Here is a 24,855-nt window from a genome sequence, read left to right as displayed (position 1 = left end):
AATCAAAAATCAAATTAACTTTACGGTGCGCTTGAGTTAACACCCAATTTGGGTTTAATAATGTGAAAATGCTCCTTCGTTTCGAGAGCAAGGCAAGTTCTGACCAATCCAATTAAAACATCAAAACCAGTTTTTTATTCTTTATTATAAATCAATAATACCTTTTTGGTATAATCTATAGCTATATTTGTAGAAATAATTCATATTAGTATACATCGTTGTATACATAAATTTCTTACAAAAACTCTATATATATAATCGTATATGGAAATATCAAAGTACAATAATGCTTAAGCTGTCACACATAAATCTATAGATTCAGGACCTCCGGGCTCCGACACCCATTGTCAAGCATCCAGACTTGACATAGCAAAAAACTAAACATTATGCTTATAGGGGTTTACCGACATCTTCATGAAGAACTTTACTAAAACCATCTATCAAGTGATGAATTTTCGCCATTATATAATACTTGCAAAACCAAATAGCCTTAATACGGATTTTTCTAACCAAAGAAAGTAGCTGAAATAATCAGTTCTTGATATAACGATCCACAACTCTTCCTTTTGAAGTGGTAAATTATTTACCGTCGTAGGCTCTCCACGATATAGTCTGCATAGAGGTCCCTGGAGTTGAAAAGTTTCGAGGGAGTTAAGTCATTTACCAAAGACACGACCTTGAAGAAAAAGTAAATATTGCAGCGAAACACTGAAGAAATCATTGGGGTTTAGCACATATGTTGCGATTGTCCTCTATAGGTATATAAGCAATCACTTACATGGAGCCCTGGATAGCTTCATAAGCTTTTGAGGCTGGAAGAAATTCATCGACTGCTACATCCTTGTTCTCATTCTTCTTGTCTGGTTGATAGTTAAGGCAACAAGAAAATGCATGAAGTTTAGTATCTCCAGTATACAGAACACATCTTGCAGTCATATAGTGAAAAACCAGAAATCATTTGGTCATAGAAAAATTTGCAACAGATATTGATTCTCATGAAGGATACAATCCTCAAAAAAACGGCGGATCTCAGCCAAGCGATGAGGTGGAAGTTCTTTGATGTCTGTATAATGCCGATATTCAGGATCATCAGCACAGACAGCAATTATCTTATCATCTTTCTCTCCCTGTTTCCAATAACAAGTCAATTTTTTTTGTTTCAAGATACCAGTGTAATTATTGTCAAAAGTATGGTAAGCATACCTGATCAATCATGGGCATAAGACCTATTGCTTTAGCCCTGAGAAAGCACCCTGGAAGAACTGGTTCCTGTTTTACATTTGCAGAAACAATTAAAAGATAAAATATGTATTATAGCTTCCAAAATGGAAATAGAAATTATGTCTTCCATCTCGTATTATCATGTTGAAGATTCAAACATATAAAAGCTGATGGCACAACTCCGAAGATGTATATTAACCAGCGAAAAGTTTTTAAAATATGCTGTGCAATCCCATTTCACATAACATACTAACGTAGGTCTTAATCTTCATTTCTACCTTGAAAAGCTCAGAGGCCCTGGATTCACATTGTTTCATATGTAGGCAACGAAAGGAAATGAAGGTGCTACGTGTGCAACATTTTCTTAAAACATGCCACTGCTTTCTTAAAGGTCCAACCTATGGGATTTGAGGAGCTACATGTGCAAAGCTTTGCAAGATAAAATATTCATATCAAAATCATATGATCAACATGCTTGCCACTGATATATACGACGCGACAACCACACATACATGTGCAACCAAGTTGGCATGTGATAATAAGCAGCCAAATCATGTTAATTGTTTTACAAACATGCAGTCAACTTTCGTGTAGCGCATTTTCTAAGCAACAAAGTCACATTTTCCTTGAAAATTACAAGCAATCCCCGCACAATCCACACATGTTCACATAGTATCTGAAGGTTCGGGAGAGAACTGCACACCTGCATTATGATCAATACATCCATTGGGTCATTGTCTTCACAAAGAGTGCGGGGGATAAAGCCATAGTTATGGGGGTACACAACTGATGAGTAAAGAACACGATCAACCTGCAGATGCCACTGGGTTTTAACATATATAACAATAACCCATCATAAATAGAGGTACATGCAGATTGGCCTAGTACCTTGATAAGACCTGTGTCCTTGTCGAGTTCATACTTCACCTTGCTACCCTTACCTATCTCAACCACCTACACGGATTAAGTATGGTTGTTTCATAAGTATGTGATGCAATAAGAGTCAAGATTTTCCAGTATAGCCAGCACAGTAAAAGTTCATTTGCCAACATAAAACTGAGCTGATTTTGAGTGCAGAGCTAGATTCAATGTTACGAGTAAATCTCAATAACATTGCATAGCTATTGAAACTTAAAAACTGTTAAAATAAGTTCATATCCCATTTATCCAAGTGAATGCTGATTCCAATAAAAATAATATGGACTTCACAGCAAATTATTCGGTGAATGAAGACTCGGCATGATTTCAATCCAAATATATGAACTTTGAAACAACTCTAAAACTTAATGCTTCAATATTTAAAATCAATCAAATTCGTCGTGCAGGAGGCAAAAGAATACATACAAACCAAGGTTGAAAAAAGGAAAGTGATATGTTGATCATTGGGCACCTAAAGCAGCATAGTTGTAAAAGATGAACACGAACAGAGCAAGTGTGAGAACATTGTGGAGAAAAACTACCTTCCAAATAAGAATTGAGAAAGATATGGTATATTAACAGAAGTCCGATGGTCAATAAATAACTTCAAAAATAAGAAAAGGCTAGTGAACTAAGACCGACCCATTCTCCATGCAAAGTTGACTCCTAAACGGAATGTGTTGACAAAGCTAAAAGTAAGAAGTGTTCAAAGTTGGTGCAGTCAGAAAAAGGCATCCATCGTTCAAACATTGAAAAGTTGAAAGTTCCAATTTCCCAAAATCAAAAGTTGAAATACATTGTAAACTGATCTTCAAATCACATCTACAATATGCTAAAATCTTACAATTTTCTTTCACAAATGTGAAGTTCACATATGCTCAAGGCTAGAAGTAATATGTGAAAGACACTTTTTTAAACTTGAATATTCAATTTGCATAAAAATTCAAGAAAAAAGGAGCAACTCTGTTTCACATGGTTTCTGCTCTAAATTATCAGGGCAAGTAAGAAAATGCAGGGAAAAAAATATCAGTGCAATGGCCATACACAATTGAAAACAATTGGTGCTCCAGGTCCTGCATAAGAAAAAGAAAGAAAAAGATCAAATTTATTTAAATTCATGTTTTTTTAATGTCGATAGACATTAAGGCAACATACCTATCTCAAGATCATGCCAAGGATGAGCAGCAACAGCTTTCCTAGACATGGAAGACAGTATTCTTTCGTTGAGGGGTGGATGTGATGATTTTTTAGCATCAGAATTGATTGACTTCTCAATAGGTGGAGCCATAGCAGCAGGCTGCAAAGAACATTGTTAAACATAAGTTCCTACCCAAACCATAGGTGTTGACAATATATATGGGAAAAAGCAAATGCAAATCAAGAAACATTAGCAGGTGCAAAATTCATGAAACGGGGCTGTTTGAGGACCGAAATAAACAGGAAACATAAATCACTCATCAACCACCGGCCATTGTTTATTGGACTGGGTGAATCCGTAAATAAGCCATCAAGAGTAAAATTTAAAAACAAAAACGAATTTCAAAAGTGAAGAAAGCTGGACAAGAATCAAAACATTTTAAATGAATACTTGAACATTTCAATATGCCATTGGAGCCGCCAACTACAAAGTACTGAGGTAAAAGAGGTAAAACTCAAAACAGGGCCGAACTGTAAACATAATCATCTAGGAGCCTCAAATTTCCGGTATCAACATATGGATCAGAAAGGCAGAGAGATAGACATCTCAACTTCATGCCTGTCTAACAATTCGATGCCGTCAGTACGTTCTCATTCCAAAGGAGTCCATAAACAAGTCTAAGAAACCAAAATTAGCATGAAACAAAAATAGGTAAAAAAAAAAAACATCATCAAAACTTCAGCTACACACTTACAAAAATGAGCATATATTTCTGATGGCACAAAATTAGGAAAACGAAAACAGAACAAAAACGGTTGAAATGGATAGAAAAAGACATAAAAGCATAGAAATCGAGCACAAGTAATCGATCCTAAATCACACACAAAAACGAGATCCAAAAATAAACCGTACCTGAAACGGCGAGCGGATGATGCCGAAAGAGAAACAGAGAATAGAAAGCAGCGAGGCGAATACAGAATATTTATTGGAGATGGAAACCCTAGAGAAGAGAGAGAAAGCAGTTGAGTAAAGGAGAGAGTTGCAGAGAGCGGTGCGTTACGCGTTCCCGCTGTCTGTGCTGCTTTGCCATTTAAAGAAGGAAAGGGGAACAACGAATATGAGAAGATTCTGTGTGTGGGGGAACGGGATGCCGTTGTGGGGCCTGGATACGTGGCGTATTTGTATTGGTTGGTTTGTGCTCTTTTAGGCCAACTGGGGATTTGATGCCGACTCATCTGATCGTGTCAGATCTTTTAGGTTTACTTCATTTTATACCTTATTATTTTATATGCTTGATATTATATATTTTTTCTTTTCAAAAGTAATAGATAATAATAAAAAATAAAAGAGAAGTATTTTGCAATTTATATTACATAAAACACAAGCCTGACTGAGTGTAATCTAAAGTATATATACATAATTTTATTTATTATTTTTTATTAATGTGTTACAATTTTAATTTTGTTTTATTATTTTGTTTTAATTATCAAATCTGGTCCTGGACTCCTAGCCCCTAGCAGGGGTGAAATCGAGTCGAGTAGCACACTACTCGAGCTCGAGCTCGAAAACTATATATAATTATATATAAATAAATAATTATATGAATAAATAAATAAATAAAATATTATATACATTATATTTATATATATATTTATATGTATATGTGTTATCGAGTAGCTCGCGGGCTATTCGAACACATAAATTTCGAGCTCGAGCTCGATTGTATGTTATCGAGATCGAGCTCGAGTCGAGTTTTGACCGAGCTACTCACGAATAGCTCGGCTCGTTTACACCCCTAGCCCCTAGGGACGAAAATTGCTATATCCTGTAACTGGCTGGATTTCTTTATTTTTTTTGCCCATTAGTAAGGATATTTCAAGGGAAATTTCGCTAATTACACGATTTTGGTGAAAAAAATGGAATTGTGGAATACTGTCAAAGAAATTGAAAGCTGACATGTACTGTCAAAATTCCAACATCTGATATAACATTTTTTGGCGATTGATTGGATTTAAAAAATATAATGCTCTACGAGAACGAGGATTTCCACGTAATTTTCCAATAAATCGGGCCAAAAAGGTCGATGAAAGGTGTTAATCATTTGGGCTGCTTTTATTGACTGATAGGCGATAGCCCAATAATTTCAGAGTCCAATTTTATAAGGGTCCATCGACATTTTTCAGTCGTCAATAGATTTTGAATCTTTGATAGCTTTGCTTCCGTCGCAACACCATGTCACCAAACTCGAGTTACCTTTACGTTAGTTTTATTCAAATATTATTTTTAACGACATATTTTCGAAAAATTATCTCTTAATTTGTTTCATAAAGAAGTATGGACTCATCCTTTTCTTTAAAATAAGAATTGGGTTCTAGAAAATAACACTAGAACGTGCATGTTATAATCCAGCAGGAAATTGGGTTTGGTCCAGGCTGTTCAACTCTATGGAGGCGAATTTTCCTTTGGTGCAGACCATGAAAATTAACGACTCTTTCCAAGATCACGACTTTTGGTCGAATATTACGCATCAATCTGTCTATATAATAATGTCATATTTAAATATTAATGAAAATTTATAAGTTAATCCTCCGATTTTATTTTTGCTTCGAAAAAATAAAATTGGTGGAAGATCATATGTAAGTATTAATATTTTAAATATGCCACAAGAAAACAAATAAAATGAAAAAGTAAATCACATACGTTTAATCTCTTTGAAAAACTTATAATCCTTTTGTGATAATAAAAAATTAGGGGAAATTAAAATTTAGTAGAATCTGATCAGTCATACATTTAAAAAAAAATTAAAAGTTTTCCAGCGAATGATCAATCTGAAACAAAATTAGGGGAAAAAAAACATAAAATATTTGACCCAATTGATGTTTTGATAAGAAAATTTAGTGAAACAATTTTCTTAACGAATAATTTTTTAATTCAGTTAGCTTCTAGATATATATATATATATATATATAAAATAAAGTAATTTTTTGATGATTCCCTACCAGTTTTAATTTTCTTCCAATGATTTAGATCATAAGATTAAAAAAAAAGTTTATTAAAATTCAACTATATACAGTATTTAAAAGAATTTCTAGGAAACACTTTTCATTGCTTCTTTTAACAAAATTTTGAGCTGAGAAATGCTTACTAGAATCTTTCTTGAAATTTTGCGAGATTTTGTAAAAAAAAAACAGATAAATGATTCCTAGAACAATACTTATATCATAGACCATTGCGATGAAAAATAACACGCTTTCCGTTATCTAAGCACGCCATTATTTATAAATTAGACACTTCGTTTCGAATTCTTCATTCTCAGTTATAACTATATATGCTATTTGTATTTTGTCTTTAGACTCGCTTTCTTACGTACTTTGTGTGGAAAGATTTCTTAACAAAGAGCAGAACCAGGATGGCTGATGCACCCGCCAGAGCCCGAGCCGATCACGATGTTCTTACCAAGCTCCTTTTGATATCGGTGACAGTGGTAAGATTTTATTTCACTAACTGCTTGATGTTTCCTTTCTCAAGAAGTTGCGGCTTAGGCAATAGAAATTATAAGAAGCATCAAATTTTGTTGGGAAAATTGTGTTGTATATTTTGGGTCATGTGAATTTCAGGTGTTGCAGGTAAGAGTTGCCTTCTTTTGCGTTTCTCCGATGGCTCTTTCACCACTAGTTTCATCCACAATCGGGTATGTTACCTTCAAATATTCAAGAACACGACCTGGTTCGTGTTTGATTCTGTTTTTTTTTTTTCTTATATATGCAGCATTGATTTCAAGATAAGGACTATAGAGCTTGATGGGCTAAAAATTAAGTTGCAGATTTGGGATACTGCTGGACAAGAGCGATTCCGGACCATCACAACCGGTATGTATGTATGTATGTATGTATGTATGTATGTATGTATGTATGTATGTATGTATGTATGTGTTGTTTACTGGAATTTGTTCATTATTTAGCTGCATATCTTCTGTTGATTACTTCTTTTTTCAGCCTACTACCGTGGAGCATTGGGTATATTGCTCGTGTATGATGTGACAGACGAGTCAAGTTTCATTAACAGTAATCACACTTTCTTGTCTTCTATTCATTTTAAATTTGTTGGATCCATGTTCTCTCTTACACACATTATATTTTAAATTTGATATACAATATTTGTGAGCTACTTGTACATAGATATTAGGAACTGGATTGGAACTATCGAACAGCATGCTTCTGGCAGTGTTAACAAGATTCTGGTGGGAAACAAGGCCGAAGCGGATGAAAACAAAAGGGTCCGTCCCCGTCTTTTTTTTTTTTTTTTTTATCTGTTTTACCGAGACACAGACACACAAAAGCACACATATACAGCCAGAGGGATCAGTATGAGTTAAATAAAATCCACATTCTTTGCATTCTTCGTAGGCTGTTTGTTCCTACGTCGAGAGGCCAAGCACTTGCCGACGAATATGGGATCAAATTCTTTGAGACAGTGAGTTGCAAATGTTGCTTGTGTTGCAATTATAAATGCTGAAATATCAACTCAAAACAAAAACAATGTGAAAACAGAGTGCCAAGACAAACGTTAACGTGGAGGAAGTTTTCTTCTCAATATATAGCCCGCGACATAAAGCAAAGGCTTGCTGCTGAAGCAAACTCAAATTCTGATGAGGTACTTTAATTTGATTGTTTGCACTTGCTTCTGGAGACTCTTCCATGTGTTTATTCCAATTATTGCAGCCGCAGACTGTTACGATCACGCAACCGGATCAGACAGCAGGGACTGCGCCCAAAGCAGGCCAAAAATCGGCTTGCTGCGTTTCTTGATAAAACATCATTAGTTCATCTATGTTATGGCTGTCACTGCGAACCAATCCATAATTTGCAACTTCGGCATGTTCCGCGTGAAACACTTTGTTGAAGGCATTCTTCGATTCATGATTCGCAATAACTAACTTAATCCAGAGGGTAATGTGATGCTAATTTTGAAGTCATTTTGTTTGGGCTAAGAAGAGTGAATACACAGGCCTGTGGTCTGAAAATCTTGATTCACCCCTAACATAACACATTTGTTTCAGCCCTTCGCCTTTCCACAAAATCCTGTCGCACCTATATAATCAATTGGTAAATCGCAAAAATCCTGAATGATGAAAACATATATCCACTAAAGTTTTTATAAGCATAAAAATCAATTTTTTTTTTTTTTTTTTTTTTTTTTGCATAATATAAATTTTTAGTTAGTCTTACCAGGCAGGAGTCCTACGTTTGAGCTTAGGCGACGAGGTTTGCACGACGTAATGGTCGGAGTTGGCGAGGTATTTGTACGTCGGAGCAAAATATATTTTCCCTTCTTTCCATCCATCGAATACTCGACCAGCCTTTTGTTCTATCTTCAACTGCAATTTATATAAAATATATAAATAAATACAAATTATTTGGAAATAAATAATAATTATTATATATATTAATGCAGGTTGATGATAGTTAAATGAACACACCTGATCTTTCTCAAGCAACGCTTGCCAATCTTTCCTTCGTAGTAGCTCATATGTATCCTCGCTGATTGATGCAAGACGGTAGTTCAAGTCCCCCAGCCAAATTATGTTGCTACAATATCACACCATAGAGCCAAATTCAATTAAAGAAGAAAAAAAACTATCGCTAACATATAGTTTGCAGGGTATTGTGTTAACCCGGATTCTATCCAGTGCATTTCGAAGATAGCGACTACAATACTCACTTGTGACCCAAAATGGTGGAAGGTGAATCAGGGAAAGTGGTTGAATTTAATATTTTCAAAACATCCAAATTTCTTCTCATCACATCGCTTTCTTTCTCTCCCGATGCCAAGTGCGTGCACACGAAGCAAAATGTCGTCCCATGCAAGGCCATGCTAATCGAAACGGACCCCTGCATACAATTTTTCCATGCAATATTTAATTTCGGAGAAACAATAAACGCACGATGAAAGTTGCACGTTGTATTATATTATTTTTGCAATTACAAAACTATCTCAATTTAATTTACCTTATTTCCGAGGCGTCCCAAGACGCCTCTCCCCACGCAAGAAATCCTCAAGCCCGTGATGTACTCGCACAAATCTTCAGCAACAAAAACGCACAAAAAGATCCCAACCATCTGTTTGCTGGCAGCCAAACAGTACTTACGGTGATACCGAGTTGGAGGAGTAGGTGGACTATCTTGGCTGGAACAAGAATTGGACAGATCGAGTCCGTCAGATGTAAATTCTTCTTCCGATGAAATTGGATCAAATGAGCTGATTATGGGTTTTTCATATAATTTCTCTCGTTGCTCCGGTTCGGGCTCGTGTTCGGGTTCGGACGTGACGTTTAGAGCTTGGAGGATCAAGGAAAGCCACTTTGCAGCCGGGCCGCAGTCTTGGGGCCCGAGCACGTTGCCTGCGTTTAATGGCACTATTTCTTGGAACCTGATTCATAAAAAAATTTAAAATTAATTCCAAATTCAGAAGGATTATAGGTGATATATAGTAAATTAATGCATGGGACTTACCCGAGCACATATATGTCAGCCGGTGTATTAGTGATCTCTAACCAATCACTTAAATTCAAGCCATCATGAGGTGATTTGCCTCCTACATTCCACGTTCCCACCACCATGCTATAAATTAAAACACAAATTAGTTTATTACAATTAACTTGGAATACTCATTGAATCCCCCAAGCAAACTGACTAATGCAAGTTGAATGAGTTGCCTATTATGTTTATTTTTTGGAAAATTTGAATGAGTTGTCATTTAAAATGTAAAAGTGTGGTCAATGATTTAGGCAACCAAAATGCGGATTCTTGGATGATACTCTAGTGAAAGTACATCTTAACTGAAGCCCCCGTCTTGAGACCGATCTTGTAGCTCAATCACATGTTCGTGAGTTTGCGGATACTCGAGTTTGAGTCCTCCGACCTCCTTTCCCTTTGTAATAATTTTTTTAAAAATCCCCCATCCAAATCGACGATTACCGCCTGAATGGTTGTTAGAGTGAATTTTATGGGAGATAATTTTACGAATCTATATATGTGTAATAAGTCGATCCAGACTATATATATATACATGCAGTTCAAAATAATATTTTGACATAAAAAGTAATACTTTTCATGAGTCGAAAATTCGTGTCACAAATTGACCTGTGAAACTGTTATTTCATGAGTTAACTTTATGAGACGGATCTCCAAACTAACCGACTCGTGAAAATTTTATTTTTTTAGACCCAAAATATTATTTTTCACTCCAAGAGCAGCATTTTTTTTATAATGTTATGAAGAAATCTTGTATATTATATGCTGATCTGAGTTAAAAATATGGAACTCATGAAATTTTTTTTCCTTTTATGTTTAAAATTTTATTTTCACTACAAATATATCGTTTTTTTTCTGAGTTATGTTATGAAAACTATTTTCTAATATATATTGATCAAGTTAAAAAAATTATTTTTTATGTCAAAAATAAATATATACGTGTGTGATAATATATGCTGATTCGAATAAAATATTTGAAATCTTTCAACGTGGAAGAAGATAAATTTAAATTAATATTTCATGCATGTACGTAATTGGACCGGCCATAACCCATAATGTTTGGACTTTTGAGGTATATATAATCAGAATAATTAAATTGTGTTCACAAGTAATATATGCAATAAATTATAGTCAAAGCCTGTGAAAGTAAAAATGTAAAATCGTTCTCAGGTTACCTGAGGTTGACTTTCTTGGACACAAATGGTGGGAATTGTTTCAATCCAAATGCACCATTTGCTTCCATCTGCCACTCTCCTATACCACATAATAATTAAATTAATTATGACCACCTAGGGAACGTTTAGGTACAAAGCTAAATAATGCCAATAAATAATTATTGCCTAAATTTAAGTAATTAATTTACCCTGTTGGATGAAGCAAAAAACATCATATATCATACATCCAAAAAAAATTATAGGAAAAAAATTTAGTGTTCATGAAAAATAATTTACCGGATAATTCTTCGGGCACGACGACGTGTGATCCACCGTCGGAGCAACTCTTCCTTCTCCCTAGTTCGCCTCTCTGATGAACTGGTTCAGTAGTATAAGTTAATATTTAACACTAATACATCTATATAAATATAATTCACCCGTTTATAATTTCTCATACAAATCAAAGAAAAAAACAAGATTGATATTGAAGTTTAAAACGATATATATAATTATTACAACTTAAAATACCTTCTGTTTTGCAAATATCTGAATGAAATTCATTCGTGCCACTCTTTATGTTGAACCATTTCCGAACCTCCATTATTTGGCAATCAACACTGCAACAAATACCATGCATCCCATACGTTATATATGATTGTGTGTTCATATATATATATATATATATCAAACTCGTGTAGGAGAAAAATATCACAGTACTCCATGAATATATATATATATATATATATATATATATATATATAGATATAAATATATATAATATGAAACGTAGGAAAAAACACAATCCATAAACGTCATACATGGGAATTAGTTGTACAATATAACAATATTTAAATTTGAACAACAGAAAGACTAAATTAACATTAACATAAAAAAATATATATATATATATAAACATGCAACAACATATAATAATAACATGAATACACTAAAAATAATAATAAAGTGATTCATTCTCCTTGGAAGAATTATAGTGAGTCGTTTGGGGTGTTGCAGACTTTACAGAGAGGACATATATTATATTATATACTCTAAAAACATGAAGAAATGAATAAAGGAAAAAGGTGCAAGGTTTGTAATATTATTAACAAAATAAAAAAAATCATGGCGAATAGTCATAAAAAGAGTTGATTTTTTAAGAGAAACAATATATACCTATAGATAGATTATCAAATTAAAAATGTAAACATCATGAAAAGTATAGAAGCTCGATCGATCATTTCTGAGGATCAAAACGGAGAAAACACTGTAATTAATGCAAACATTAAGATTCAGAGCAGTAGATTAATGAAATAAGTGTAAGTAGAAAATATATACTGATTATATTTCTAATGTCAATACTTTCGGCAAATATATGGACACGAGAAAATGAAATCGAGGACTTTGCATAAGAAAAAAAGTTGTCTTACGGGCAATATTAGCTAATTAATAGCTACTTTTGATGGTGAAATGAGACGGATGTTCTGCAAAAGTATGAGCCTTATTCTCCTTTGGCTTGATATATATATCTCTCTTTTTCCAATAATTTTCTTTCAATCTGCGGATGGTAAACTTGGCAGATTGAAGAAATTAAAGTACTCAAGGTTCCTTGGAAAAACAAATTAATATTAGATCACAGTTTACTATTAATTTATAAGAAAACACACGAGCTAGGCATTGATGGGAGGGGTATAAGTGTCACTTCTTTTGGGGGATATTTAAAAGTTCAACTTTAATGAAATTTTATAATTAATTAATATCGTATTTAAGTATTTGGATCCATAGATATATTTGTGTGTGTGTTTCCAAACGATAATCATTGATTTCGGAACGCTTCAAATTATTAAATCTCAAATTCCCTAATAAAAATTATTATTATTTATTTATTTAGGACGCGAATGTTTTAAAATACCCGTTTTCCAATAAGATTAATCTTTGAGAATCAATCATATAAATTTATAATTTATATACATTTATGTATTCTAGTGTTTTTTGTGGACAGTGAAATGTTTTAATCGATGGTGCGTTTGTGAAGAGTGAAGTTTATGAGATTTGTTTGAATTGTCTTTAATTACAATCATCATCTTAAATTTTATAATAATAAACAACTACAATTAATTGCTAAAGTTTGGTTGAATCTATCTACCCGATATGCTACGTCTAGTTAATCACTTTTGGTAGTTTACTTAGGCCATAAAATCTGGTATATATTTTCGATGACTTATAATTCATTTGACATTAAAGTTTTAGATTTTGAACGATGTTTTGAGTTCGAGCCCCGATTGTAACAAAAAAATATTCCTCTTCCAAACTCCAAAAAAAAATCATGTGGTATTCAGAACATATATTTAGGCCCACATGATTAGTTAATATCTAATAATTAAGGTACAAAAAGTTGTGGCTTATGCTTATTGTATGTGTGTAACCTTTTAACTTAATTAGGTGCAGAAACAATTATTGAGTTCAAGTTATCCTAGATTTATACAGATTATATTCCTTTTCAAATTAAGTCAAGCAATTGAATTTATATATATTCAATATCCCAGAAATCTATAAAAAATTTGCTGATTATCAATATAAATTGTTGTGATCACTCATCTGTTTTCTTTTAATCCAACAAATCATGTTGGGAATTAGGTATCAGTGAGCCAATTCATCCCGTAACAACGTACACTTGTCCATGCAGTAATATTTGTTTACAATTTTTTAAACGAACACGTTTGACTCACAAATACAAGTGATTTAAGCAAATCCTTCATATTGTAATGAATAATTCGTACGTTTAGGCAATAAAATAAAATAAAATAAACGTGGCAGACTCAAAGGATTAAAAATATTCCCCATTATTGATTAAGCGACAGACAATCCAAGTACCATTGGACAAGTGTTGTATATATATACGAACGCCTATATGTATATTATGCATTTCTCGTATATAAACAAAATGCAGTAAAAAGTTTTAAGAAATTTCTACAGCGGCTTAAAATTTAAATACGTATTATGGTTTGAAACGAAAATAATTTATAAAAAAAAGTACATTTTTTTCTCTCCAAAATGCAATAGTGGTTATTTTCGTATGTGGAATTAAATAATAAAATACTATTTATTCGAATAGGTGTATGTATCTTTATAATTTGGGAGAAAAAATAAAGAAAAATAAGAGACGTTTGTTTAACAATACATATTTTCTATGCATCACATGCGATAATTATTATTAAAAAAATAATATTTATAGCAGTACATAAACATATACATGTGTAAATATATAATACTTGAGTAATTAATTATATATAAAATTTTGATAAAAAGATAAAAATGAGATCATTTTTTTTGAGTAGGTCTCCTGTGAGACGGTCTCACAAATGAGACGGGTCAACCCTACCCATATTTGCAATAAAAAGTAATACTTTTGGCATAAAAAGTAATATTTTTTTATGGGTTATCCAAATAACAAACCCGTCTAAAAAAAATGACCCATGATACCGACTTATAGGAGTTTTTACCTTTTTTTAATGGGAAGATTTGAGGTACGGCAAGTTAGCATATTGGAGGACACCTAACAAAATCATGGAATGATTGATGATAAGTATCGAGATTAGGCACATTGGTCAATGTTTAGGAAACCTGGTGGCCGCGTTTGACTGGTTTGCAGAGATTTTCCGTATCATGTCTAATATTAACAATCTATTTTATATATGTATATAAAATGTTAGATGAGTATCATAATGTAAAAAGTAAAAGGTAATTTAATCCATTATTATTTAGAAAATTTGACTCTCTGGTGTATTTCAAATACACTTGGAAAAAAATGATTTGACCAAATCCATTTTCCCAAATATGGCTATATGCATATTTTAAGAAATAAACGTTCGCCAGCCTGCTAATTTTTTATTGACGCTTTGTGCGCATGGGATAAGCACCTTTGGCGGAAGAAATATCTCCCTTTGTATCTACAAAGATGTTTCAAATTTCAATCCCTCTCTCCAAAATAACTCTCCACACAATACCTTATCTTATAGGAAAAGCAAAAACATAAATATACTTCCAAGTTATATTTTACATTAATTAAAACTTAACAGTACAGTATATGCCCCTTTCCAAGATAGAAGGGAAAGAAAACTTGCAGTATTATGAAGAGATTACAAGACAAGAACCTCTTTCGATCATCGAAAGAACCTGTCCCAATCATGGTCACCGAACTAATTTAATTTTCCCAAGAATCAGTAACCGAACGAACGGGTCTCTTGTATGAAACATAAGCATAAAAATATTCCACCCGCTCAAGAAGCTCAGACCAGCAGATATGCTTTATTCATAAGTTCCAAGAAAACTTTGCAACAAAGAATTGAAAAACCAACTGATAAATTTCCACGGACAAAAACAAAAAACGAAAATCTTAAACATGCAAGGTTTAAAAAAAAGGATAATAACATGCCTATAGGATAACTCTAGACCATCTTAACATCTACGTTTTGTCTATACATCAACTTTCACCGTAAGCCCAAAGCCGACACCTTTGTAGGGGTCCATATCTAGCAAACCACTAGAAATAGAAGCAAGAAAATAAACGAAGCTCCATGCTTCAGCAACTGAGAAAATGGAATGTTCTGCTTCCCTTTCAGAGTCTGGGAAATCTGATCGGATTTGATTCTCCCAAAATATTGGCAGACCATTGATTATGAAATTCCATAACGAACAGCAAACTGCAGCCGGCATATATTTTTGAGTGATAAAAGATCGTGATGCTCCGTGACCTGCTCTGTTCAAGTCTCTGGTAAGAAAAGTGATTTGCAGAAAGAGGTCCACGATAAAAATAGATATCATGGGGCGACTTGGTTAATATCAAATGTGCTTTTAAGAAAGAGAAGGTCCTTCATGATCTAATTGATATCGTGGGGCGGTTTTCGTAGTATCAAATGTTCTTTTCAGAAAGAGAAGGTCCTTCATGATCTAACAGACATCATGAAGCGACTTTCTTACTTAGCCCCTTTGCTCTTTCACCACCTTCTCTAGGAGAGACGTCCCCTTGAAGATTGTCAGCTGAAGGTCCCTTGTGTACCTGAGCAACTGCTCAACAGAACGATGTAAAAAAAGTTGAGAACATTCAATCAAACCAAACACACTGAACACAAGCTGGCTCATAGGCTGATACGTATAAAAAAAAAAAAGCAATGAACTACACATAAACAAAGATCATTCGAAGGACAACAAACAGCACATGTTTGAAAGGTAATGCATGTGAAAAACAATCATGAACATAACCATTTTCATTTCAAAATTCAAATTGGCAAAAAAGGTCAACATTCAATTCTAGAACTACCACTTGAATTCTGCTTCTACAGAGCTTCAATGTCAAATAAGCAAACAGAAAAAGTTAGGCCCACTAACAAGTAAAGAAAAATAAAAAATGTCCTTACTTGCTCTTGGCTCGTCCTTGTGAAGCCAAGCTTCTTTGTCCACATAGGTTCAGCCTCCTCAGCAGCAGGGAGTACAATGTGTTTCACATTCATTGAATACAAAAACCCTTCAATGCATGAAAATAGTGCTAGAAAAAAACCCTACACACATAAGAAGTTGTCAGTGCAAGTTAAGGGAAATCGCCTCTTCTTAGATTAACCAAGAAGCTCAACCACCACCCGGAGATAAAAGAACAAAGCTCAAACATTTTGACACTGAGGAATCTTTCCGGCAATTGCACTCAAATTAACAAAACAAAGGGAAAAAAGATGCAGAACAAGGATCTCAACTCAAGTTTTATGGTTCAGCAAAAACATTCATCAGTGTGAAATCCCAGCAAGGTGCAAGCCATAACAGAAGCGTTTCAAGAATTGCATTGCTTCACATCACACATGGCCTAACACTCACTAAGGGCTTGAGGGAAATGATTAACTTATGACAGATAAGAGAGACAGCTGATGGTGAGTTTTTATGAAAACCTTTTCAGAAAATGAAATGTACAATGCAGTAAATATTCGATTTTATTTTATGAATGACATTTTCTGTTTCAGATAAGTCACTTCACATTGTGTAAGAATGTGTCAGATAATTCAATTTTTATTGTTCGAGTTACATATAAAAAAAATTGTAAATATACTTCATTGAGATTGAAAATAATATAATAATCAATAAATTGGCTGATGAAAAGTTGAATTCAAAAAACAATTGTACAGCCAACAGAATGTGATAGCGTTGTGCGAAAAATAAATGGAGATCAAAGAAAATTGTTTGTTTTCACATCTCGGAAATATCATTTCCCTAAAACGTGGTCAAACATGACCTTACCTTTCCTTGATTGTTTTTACTGGTAGCCACTAAAGGCAGTTCCGCAGCTTCTCGTCCAAATATTCTGAGAAGAGCAGCAGATATGACAACAGAACTGCGCACAAATGGAAACTCATATGTTCACTTGTATCGTATAAAATGTAGCCTCCTACTCACAAAGCAAAAAACAATCACCATGATTATTAAAAAAACTGAGACTTACTTCACAATTAAAACCACACAATACATTCCACTAAATTCTTGACCAGCAATATTCCTCCTGCATCAAAATTTAAAAAAAAAAAAATAACTTCGAGTAAGAAACAATAAAGAGGATTCATCTCTTATAATCCCAAGAAGCATAGAATGAACAAATTGTCGCCTTATTTTACGTTATTATTCTCTTATACATATTCAATTTATCATCATACATACACATGTCAAAAAAAAAAAAAAAGCAAAATAAAGCTCAAAAAATAAGGCTTAAATTTGTTTCTCCCCAAAAGAAACAGATAAGAGTTTATCATCCCTAATTTTGCACCATCACTTTATCTTTGCGTTCTCACTGCATGTTATGTATTTATTCTCCACTCATGGCTTAGAACATTCAAGTACATACAGTCTGTTCAATAACAAAACTAGTAAGCAGAAACAACCAACTGATAGATCAGAACTTACAGGGATATCTACTTCAGAACTTACAGGGATATCTACAGAAGATACATACTGAAGCAGGTCATAATCATAAGAATTCAAAGTATGGTTACTCGTAAGGATTTTACGTAAATTTCAATAATTAGATATTTTACATGCAACACATCAACAATAGATAATAAATCTTCACTAATGCAAGATCCAAACATTTCTTGCTCAATGGCATCAGGAAGTAAACTGCTAGATCAATATCCGAGTGCACCAAAGCAAGTCATGAAAAAATAATAAAGCATAGTTTACAATATTTAAAGAAACCCTCAATTAGTTTACAATGTTTAAAGAAACCCCCAACTTTTTAACAGACGGAGTTAAATCAGCTGTTGGAAACAAAATAATGGAGAAGAGACAGCTCACCCGTAGACCATGACAGGGATGAGATCACGACCAGATTTGGCAACAATAGGATCAAAGCATTCCTGAATAAAACCATTTATAGAAAATGAAAAAATGTCCAGCAACATACTGCGAAAAGATATCTTCCCAAGGTTCTAAAATTCGCTATGCGTTAGTCGGACGCTAGACCAGCGCCTAGGAGCAGCTAAGCGGATTCCACGGTATAACATAACTAATAAAATTCCACAAATTTACTCTACTTCTTCCCCATAAATTTCTCTAGTTATTATTCTCCATATTTTTTCCTCTCTTTTCTTTGGAAAAAACGTTGAAAGGGTTTTCGTGGAAGGTTAATAAAATTTTTCTGTCAGTTTTTTAATGGGCTTATGATTTAAAAGCCCAAAAAAAAATTCATTTTCGCCTAGTCCCGCCTAAGGCGACCTAGGCTGGCCGACTAGCACTTTCTTGGTGCGGTCGGCCCGCTTCTAGGCCGATTTTTAGAATAATGTATCTTCCTAAAGAACTTGGTACAGGTGCTAACAACAGAAAACTATCCACAATGAAATAGTAGCATAGATTATTCAACAGCTTGGCTTCGCATGTGATGATTCTTGCAGACACAATTGATGAGCTCTTTGACAAAGTAAAAGTACAAGTATAAAAAATTATATAACAGCATATCATTAATATATTTCATATCTAATATTCCTGTGTTGAAACTGCAGCTATTGCAGGAATACATACAATATATGTCATAACACTTTTAGCCCACTAAAGCATATAAAAATTATGATCAACGGCAAATTATTCACATACTTTTTGATATAATATAATATTCTTGAGTTTGAAACTGCGGTTATTGCAAGACTATGTACTATCTATGTCCAACACCTTATCCAAAAATTGCACTTACACGAAAAATAGCTGCAGCTTGGGAAAGCAGCAACAAATGTTCAGGTTGGCGACTTTTTCCACTCAAAATCTGCCATTGCAATGCAATGTTGTTTAGGCCTACAGCCGCATGCTTTCTAAATATTGTAGCAGACACCGATGTTGGAATTACTTCGGGCCCACTGGAAGTCAGTAACTGAAGTGTGCTAAAGATCTTGTCACAATCATCACAACAAAACCATTTATCATTTGGTAGTTCCTGCAACAAGTTACACCAGTGAATAGCCGTGCGGCTAAAAAAATCATTTTTTTTAAATATAAAGCATGACTTACTTTCAGATCACACATTCCACGCTCACGGAGACAACCAACATGGTATTCCTTCTCACACTAGATAATGGAACCAAAACGAATGTCAATTGCCAAAATAACAGACTCAAATCATCACAAAAACTAAATTAAATTCAACATGATAAGAGTGAACATTATAGATCCTAAAATGTAGGCAAAAAATACCTGATCACAAAGGATGACTGTCAGATCATCAAACTTAACAGCACTGAAGTCTTGAGACCTAGAGAATAAAGAAAGATAAACTAATGAGTAGAAAAAGAAACAAATCATCGAGGGAATTCAAAAACAAAAACTACACATAAGAACAGGAATCAACAGAAATCATATGCAACTACTGCAACAGACCTGCAGACAACACAACCACCAGTCTCAAATTCTGATGCTTTGACAACTCTTGTTAGCCGGAGGATAATAGGTTTTGACTCCCTAGAAGTTTTGATACCAGAGCCAACCTTGTCAGTACAGAAATTACAGTGCCAGTCATCACCAGGAAGGGACTGCAAACCCAAACAAGCTGCAAGTGTACGAGGAACAAAAGTCAGATTGTAATGACCAGCATAGAAGTTAAAAGCTGTGGGAGGGGCAAAAACTCACCAGTGTGAAAGGCTCTAGGACATCCATTGCATATAATAAGTTTGCCACCATCTCCGCATACAGCACACATATCATCACTGTCACTAGTGACAAGGCTTTGCCCATTTGCCAACATTAAGGCAATATCATGAAGTGTCAAGCCACTGGACGTGTAAATATGACGATAGCTGCAAGGAACAAAAAACAATTGAGCAACAGTTAAAACAGAAAAATAGCTAACTCCCTCTCTGTAGTAACTTACGGTTGACGTTTTGCAGACCATCCAGCATGAGCCTCAAACTGGGAAGGACTAAGCTGAGCCAGAAAAAAAAAATTGGAAACTTGCCGAAAACAAAAAGATGAAGGTAGCAAAAAGATAACACGGGGTATCTTCACCAGAGGCAAAGCATCAGAAAAAAAGTAAAATACATATTTGTACATGGAAATTATTACCTCTGTGTTGCAACAACTACAGATTATACCATTCCCCTGCTTGTAACCCCCAAGAATGCGCTGAAAATGAAAGGGTTTAAATAGTTATCGACAGGGGCAGATAATAAACCACTGGGAAAATGGAACATCACTGGCCAAAACTAACCTTTCCTTTGGCATAATAAGCCAAATCGGTCCCATCAGGCAGTCCATTAGGCATGAAAAGTAATTTATGTAAATCATTGTCCCTATCATATATCAGACCCACAAAATCAAAGGTACTCCAATCAGGGGTTCATTAGGTACAAAAAGTAAATAAGGCCCGAACTATTCACATTATATATATATGCGCAGTTACATGTATATATATGTATAAATACACAGATACATAGGTAGATTACCATAAAAACCCCAAAAAAGTAAGAAAGAAAACTTGCTGAAAGAAGACAATTTATTAAGGAAAAAGAAGACAACCTTTTTTTAGAGCCACCTTTGGTTGCTTTCTTCTTTTCCCAACCTGAGAAAGATTGATTGTTCCTTGGTCTGCACAAGAAATGCATCAGCACAAGGAAAATGATTAACCAGAGAATAAGAGATAGCAACAGAGAGCAAACTTTTTAATCAGACGCTTCTGCTCCACTAGTGCCTCTGTGTAGCTTTGCTGATTGACGGGGACTTCATGATAGTAAATGCCTGAATCAGAACAGGGTCCATCTTCAATTGGCTTACTGTTATAGTAGAAATTTTCAGAAAATAAGTGAGTAGAGAGTTCAATTTCACCGAAATTAAATAATTGATACAGGAGAATCAATCAAAAGTTCTAAAAGCACCAACAGAAGTGACCAATTATTTGGCACTAGCTTCAATTCACAAAGAATTAGTCAACAGAAAATGATCTTTCAGCTTGCACAAACAGAACATATTGAAGTGTATGCACCACCTTCTATGACCTTCCAGTTTTATGATTTTCCTCCAATACTCTATCACGTAGAGGAGCACTCTCAACGAGTGGTGGGAAGGAGACTGCAGGAAAAGGTTCATCTTTAAAAAATACCGTACCTATTGATGAAGCCATTCTGGCAAAAAGACTTGCTCAAATAAGGACCATCTCCACAAGATACTGTATTTCCACAGTGGAGATTTGCTGTCACAATTCAAGAAATTGTCAGAACTAAAACGTTTGTGTGCACCATACAAGCATAGATCACACTAAAAAACTCTAATTTACACTACCGGTACTTTGGCAGCAACACAAATAGAGGTAATATACAATCCTTAAGTTACCAAACAGAAAATTCTTTAAAAAAACATGAAAATGAAACCCACCTAAATGTATGCAAGTAAAATGATGGTAGAAAAGTAAAACTCTCTGGTTTTAGGGATTCACCAAAGAAAGAGTTGTCTGCTAAAATATAATTTAAAATTCAGAAGCTGTAAAGAATAACCTTGACGTTTAAAAATCAGATCAACTACTATCCAAATCAAGACAGCTGTACACTCAAAGTTCGGACAAGTAACTAGGGTGCCCAAAGCTTTCTCTAGCAAAAGTAGATGACAATTCATGGCCTCAACCCAGGGGACCAAACATTTGCTAAATCAAATGGCAGAGTAACTGCCCCGGTACCACTGAAGTATCAAATAAATCATAATTCCAGTTGTATGAAATCAATGCTGATGCTCGTTACAATCATTCTCAAAGCAACTCGGACATAAAGACAGCTGAATGAACAAACACAGGCATCAGATTTACCTTTCCAGACCTGGAAGTACTCCTCGTTGACAGAAGAACCAGCCACAGCTTTTAGCACATCATCTAGTGAAGTGAGAGAGGCAGTTCTCAGCTCCTCAATTATGCTACAAATGGGCTTCCCATTCTCCAAATAAATGTGATTATTGGGGTGTCGAGTCTTGGTGCCAGCATGAAGTTCAAACTCATAGGCGCTGACCACCTGTGGGTTTCATTCATGTATTAATCACAATTATTACAACAGGGTGGCTGACAAAAATAATTTAGCTTTCTAGGTAGAACTTACTTTGGAAAAATTACAGAGGCAACAACCACATAAGTAGCCACAGTCTTTAATTATGCCCGGAATCTCTTTCTGATCACCATAAAGAAACCAAAGTTCAAAGCCATAGTCACAAGCCTCCGACAATCAAATCTGATTTGTAACAAAGTAAAATAATGAGAGGTGACACACCTTCCCGGATATGGACACATACTTCACCCTGGCTCCTTCCAGAATTTTAGTAGACAAAAGCTTTTTAACATTTGTCGGGTAATTCTCTGGGATTATCTTTTTAGACATCTTCATTTCCCTGTTTGGTGCACATGACAATGGACTGGGTGTGTCTGCATACTCATTTCCGATTATGGTTTCATTAGTATTCCATGACCATTTGTGAGAGTCGGCACAGGTTGAAGGTTGAGCAGCAGACAAACATGACTGTATGTCATTATGGTCCTCTTGAAACTCATTGTTAACCATGGGTTTACCAGGACAAGATATCTTACTATCATAATCTTCCTTGCGTTTGCTAAACTTGAATGTGATCTTTCTAATACCAGTGGTGCTAATATTTTTGGGAATCTCAATCGCAACACAAGATGTGGAAACTGATTCCGATGTTTGAACATGTTTTTCCTTGCAAGAGTTTCCATCAGCACTTGAAGTTTGGGAACAAGCAGATGTAATCTCTCCACAACCACCAATTTCACTAGCGAGTACATCAAGCGGTTGGCTGCAAGAGGTTAAACTCGAAGTCAAGTGCTTTGGGGAGGGATTTGGATTTGAAACTTCAGAGTGTACATCATCATTGGAGGTTTCTTCCACTTTATCCTTAGGGCAATGATTTGACATGAAGTCATTCGATGCTTCTTTCACCTCGACGGTAACACAACATTGCTCCAAGTCACCACTGTCCATTGATCCGATCACATGATTCTCAGCGCCAGGCCCTGTTGAATTGTTATACAATACTTCATTAGGATCTGGCTTTTCACTATTCAAGACTAATTTAACAGAACTTTTCACGCAATCAGACTCTTCAATATTTTGCCTTTCGCAAAATGGCTCCGGCAGACTACTATTCGAAACCCCAGTGCATCCCATAGCTCCTTGCACTTGTGTTTCAGAGCAAGGTTTGGATTTGGCCAAATCTGCAACATCCCTGGCATTAATAGTTACTGAAGGCTGCAACAATTCAGTGTTATCTGATATTTGTTTTGTCTCACCAGCCGCAAAACAGTCTGTTTTAGTTTTATTCATAATGACATCTCTTTCCTCCCTCCCAGTAGATGTTCCTAACTCAAAATCATTGCAAACGTCCATCTCTTGGCATGCATCAACATGTTCCATTTCAGAATCAACTAGAACTTCCTCTGCCATATTCTTTCTACATGACACTGATTCAGAATTATCCACGGATACAAGCCTCAATTGATCGTCCATTTCCATCGCACTACCCATCACACGGTCCTCACCACCCCCTCCTTCCATCATCAAGTACCCCGCAACCACTATCACAAAATCAATAATCAGACACAATGCATGTTCCACACCAAGGGAATCAAATCTAAACAATACAACTTTTCAAAAACCAAGCGCGTAAGTTTTCGAATAAATTTCATGCAGCTCAACTCCAGTCTTGTGAATTAAAAATACATGGCCAGAAACAACAACATGAGAATCTCAGTTTGCACCATGTAAAACCGGTGGAAAGTGGTTATGCTAGTCGAAAACAATACCCCGGTAAGAAAAACGAAAATTGGACACACTTAAATCCAAAAATCCCCGGAGCATTTCCAAAACTCCATCCAAACCCAAACCAAACGTAACACTAAAAACACGACAAAATCTAATAAATTCAATCAAAGATACCTCGAATCCAAATCGAAACCATTACGTACCTCCAAAAATGCACCCCCAGATCTAACTACAATGATCATTTGGCATACAAACCTTCCATTTTCAAACGCACAAACCGATTCAAAAGCACGCAGAAACAGATCTAGAGTCGATTCAGGGGAAGAAGGAAAAAGTTGAAAGGTATAAAGGAGTAATTAGGGTTTTTGGCGATTGGTTTTACTTTTCTGGTTACACGAAGAGAGCGGCAACATTAGAAAACGGAAAAATTGGTTAGGCGGTGATTATAATTATATATTATATATTTATTAGTTATTTTTATTTTTATTTTTATTATTATTGTTATTGAAAAATGGAGCGAAATTTGGGAGGAAGGGAAATTGATGGATCTGAAATGTAAGAGGATATTTTTGGAGTGGGCCCGGTCCAAATGACGTGTGCAGGATAGACCTTTGAGCTCTATCATCTTT

At 34.8% G+C, this 24,855-nt stretch overlaps 3 protein-coding genes and 1 pseudogene across 5 annotated transcripts; 1 reads left to right on the top strand and 3 right to left on the bottom strand.

Moving 5' to 3' along the window:
- Positions 1-205: 205 nt before the first annotated feature.
- LOC140877389 (soluble inorganic pyrophosphatase 4) lies at positions 206-4,366 on the bottom strand. Its single transcript, XM_073280921.1, has 9 exons — positions 4,190-4,366; positions 3,295-3,436; positions 3,184-3,212; positions 2,110-2,175; positions 1,925-2,032; positions 1,204-1,269; positions 1,007-1,127; positions 779-860; positions 206-626 (listed from the first exon to the last, which is right to left on the bottom strand). Exons 2-9 carry the CDS (start codon positions 3,425-3,427, stop codon positions 584-586), a joined length of 648 nt encoding a protein of 215 aa, XP_073137022.1. The 5' UTR covers positions 3,428-3,436; positions 4,190-4,366; the 3' UTR covers positions 206-583.
- Positions 4,367-6,686: 2,320 nt separating this feature from the next.
- LOC140879639 (ras-related protein RABE1a-like) lies at positions 6,687-8,204 on the top strand (annotated as a pseudogene).
- LOC140879638 (type I inositol polyphosphate 5-phosphatase 8-like) lies at positions 7,837-12,437 on the bottom strand. 2 transcript variants are annotated; one of them, XM_073283441.1, is made up of 10 exons: positions 12,392-12,437; positions 11,493-11,581; positions 11,262-11,342; positions 10,986-11,064; positions 9,790-9,897; positions 9,286-9,706; positions 8,999-9,168; positions 8,757-8,865; positions 8,506-8,654; positions 7,837-8,367 (listed from the first exon to the last, which is right to left on the bottom strand). In XM_073283441.1, exons 2-10 carry the CDS (start codon positions 11,563-11,565, stop codon positions 8,250-8,252), a joined length of 1,308 nt encoding a protein of 435 aa, XP_073139542.1. In that variant the 5' UTR covers positions 11,566-11,581; positions 12,392-12,437; the 3' UTR covers positions 7,837-8,249. The 2 variants fall into 2 exon arrangements, with proteins under 2 accessions (XP_073139542.1, XP_073139541.1); XM_073283440.1 differs by lacking the exon at positions 12,392-12,437 and adding an exon at positions 12,138-12,246.
- Positions 12,438-15,306: 2,869 nt separating this feature from the next.
- LOC140880234 (uncharacterized) lies at positions 15,307-24,643 on the bottom strand. 2 transcript variants are annotated; one of them, XM_073284509.1, is made up of 20 exons: positions 24,401-24,643; positions 22,721-24,039; positions 22,553-22,621; positions 22,270-22,468; positions 21,579-21,663; positions 21,134-21,247; positions 20,994-21,062; positions 20,686-20,767; positions 20,541-20,600; positions 20,350-20,402; positions 20,109-20,275; positions 19,860-20,028; positions 19,677-19,734; positions 19,494-19,550; positions 19,183-19,419; positions 18,291-18,352; positions 17,446-17,502; positions 17,244-17,337; positions 16,379-16,519; positions 15,307-16,028 (listed from the first exon to the last, which is right to left on the bottom strand). In XM_073284509.1, the coding sequence occupies exons 1-20, from the start codon at positions 24,420-24,422 to the stop codon at positions 15,942-15,944; spliced, it is 3,201 nt and encodes a 1,066-aa protein (XP_073140610.1). In that variant the 5' UTR covers positions 24,423-24,643; the 3' UTR covers positions 15,307-15,941. The 2 variants fall into 2 exon arrangements, with proteins under 2 accessions (XP_073140610.1, XP_073140611.1); XM_073284510.1 differs by having other exon boundaries at positions 24,430-24,643.
- Positions 24,644-24,855: the final 212 nt, after the last annotated feature.

This window comes from Henckelia pumila, chromosome 2 (genome assembly GCF_033568475.1).
Source record: "Henckelia pumila isolate YLH828 chromosome 2, ASM3356847v2, whole genome shotgun sequence".
NCBI lineage: Eukaryota > Viridiplantae > Streptophyta > Magnoliopsida > Lamiales > Gesneriaceae > Henckelia > Henckelia pumila.
The sequence above is the reverse complement of the archived record's forward strand: the minus strand, read 5'-3'. Positions and strand labels throughout refer to the sequence as shown.

Coding starts and splice junctions, on each gene's coding strand:
- LOC140877389 (XM_073280921.1), bottom strand. CDS start 3,427: ATGGCTCCACCTATTGAGAAGTCAATCAATTCTGATGCTAAAAAATCA. Junction 2,033..2,109: donor AGGACACAGGTCTTATCAAG/GTACTAGGCCAA, acceptor TGGCATCTGCAG/GTTGATCGTGTTCTTTACTC. Junction 627..778: donor GAAGCTATCCAGGGCTCCAT/GTAAGTGATTGC, acceptor TTTCAACTCCAG/GGACCTCTATGCAGACTATA.
- LOC140879638 (XM_073283441.1), bottom strand. CDS start 11,565: ATGGAGGTTCGGAAATGGTTCAACATAAAGAGTGGCACGAATGAATTT. Junction 11,065..11,261: donor CGTGCCCGAAGAATTATCCG/GTAAATTATTTT, acceptor TATGTGGTATAG/GAGAGTGGCAGATGGAAGCA. Junction 8,655..8,756: donor CGTTGCTTGAGAAAGATCAG/GTGTGTTCATTT, acceptor TATAAATTGCAG/TTGAAGATAGAACAAAAGGC.
- LOC140880234 (XM_073284509.1), bottom strand. CDS start 24,422: ATGGTTTCGATTTGGATTCGAG. Junction 20,029..20,108: donor TCCTAGAGCCTTTCACACTG/GTGAGTTTTTGC, acceptor GTACACTTGCAG/CTTGTTTGGGTTTGCAGTCC. Junction 19,420..19,493: donor GTGGAATGTGTGATCTGAAA/GTAAGTCATGCT, acceptor AACTTGTTGCAG/GAACTACCAAATGATAAATG.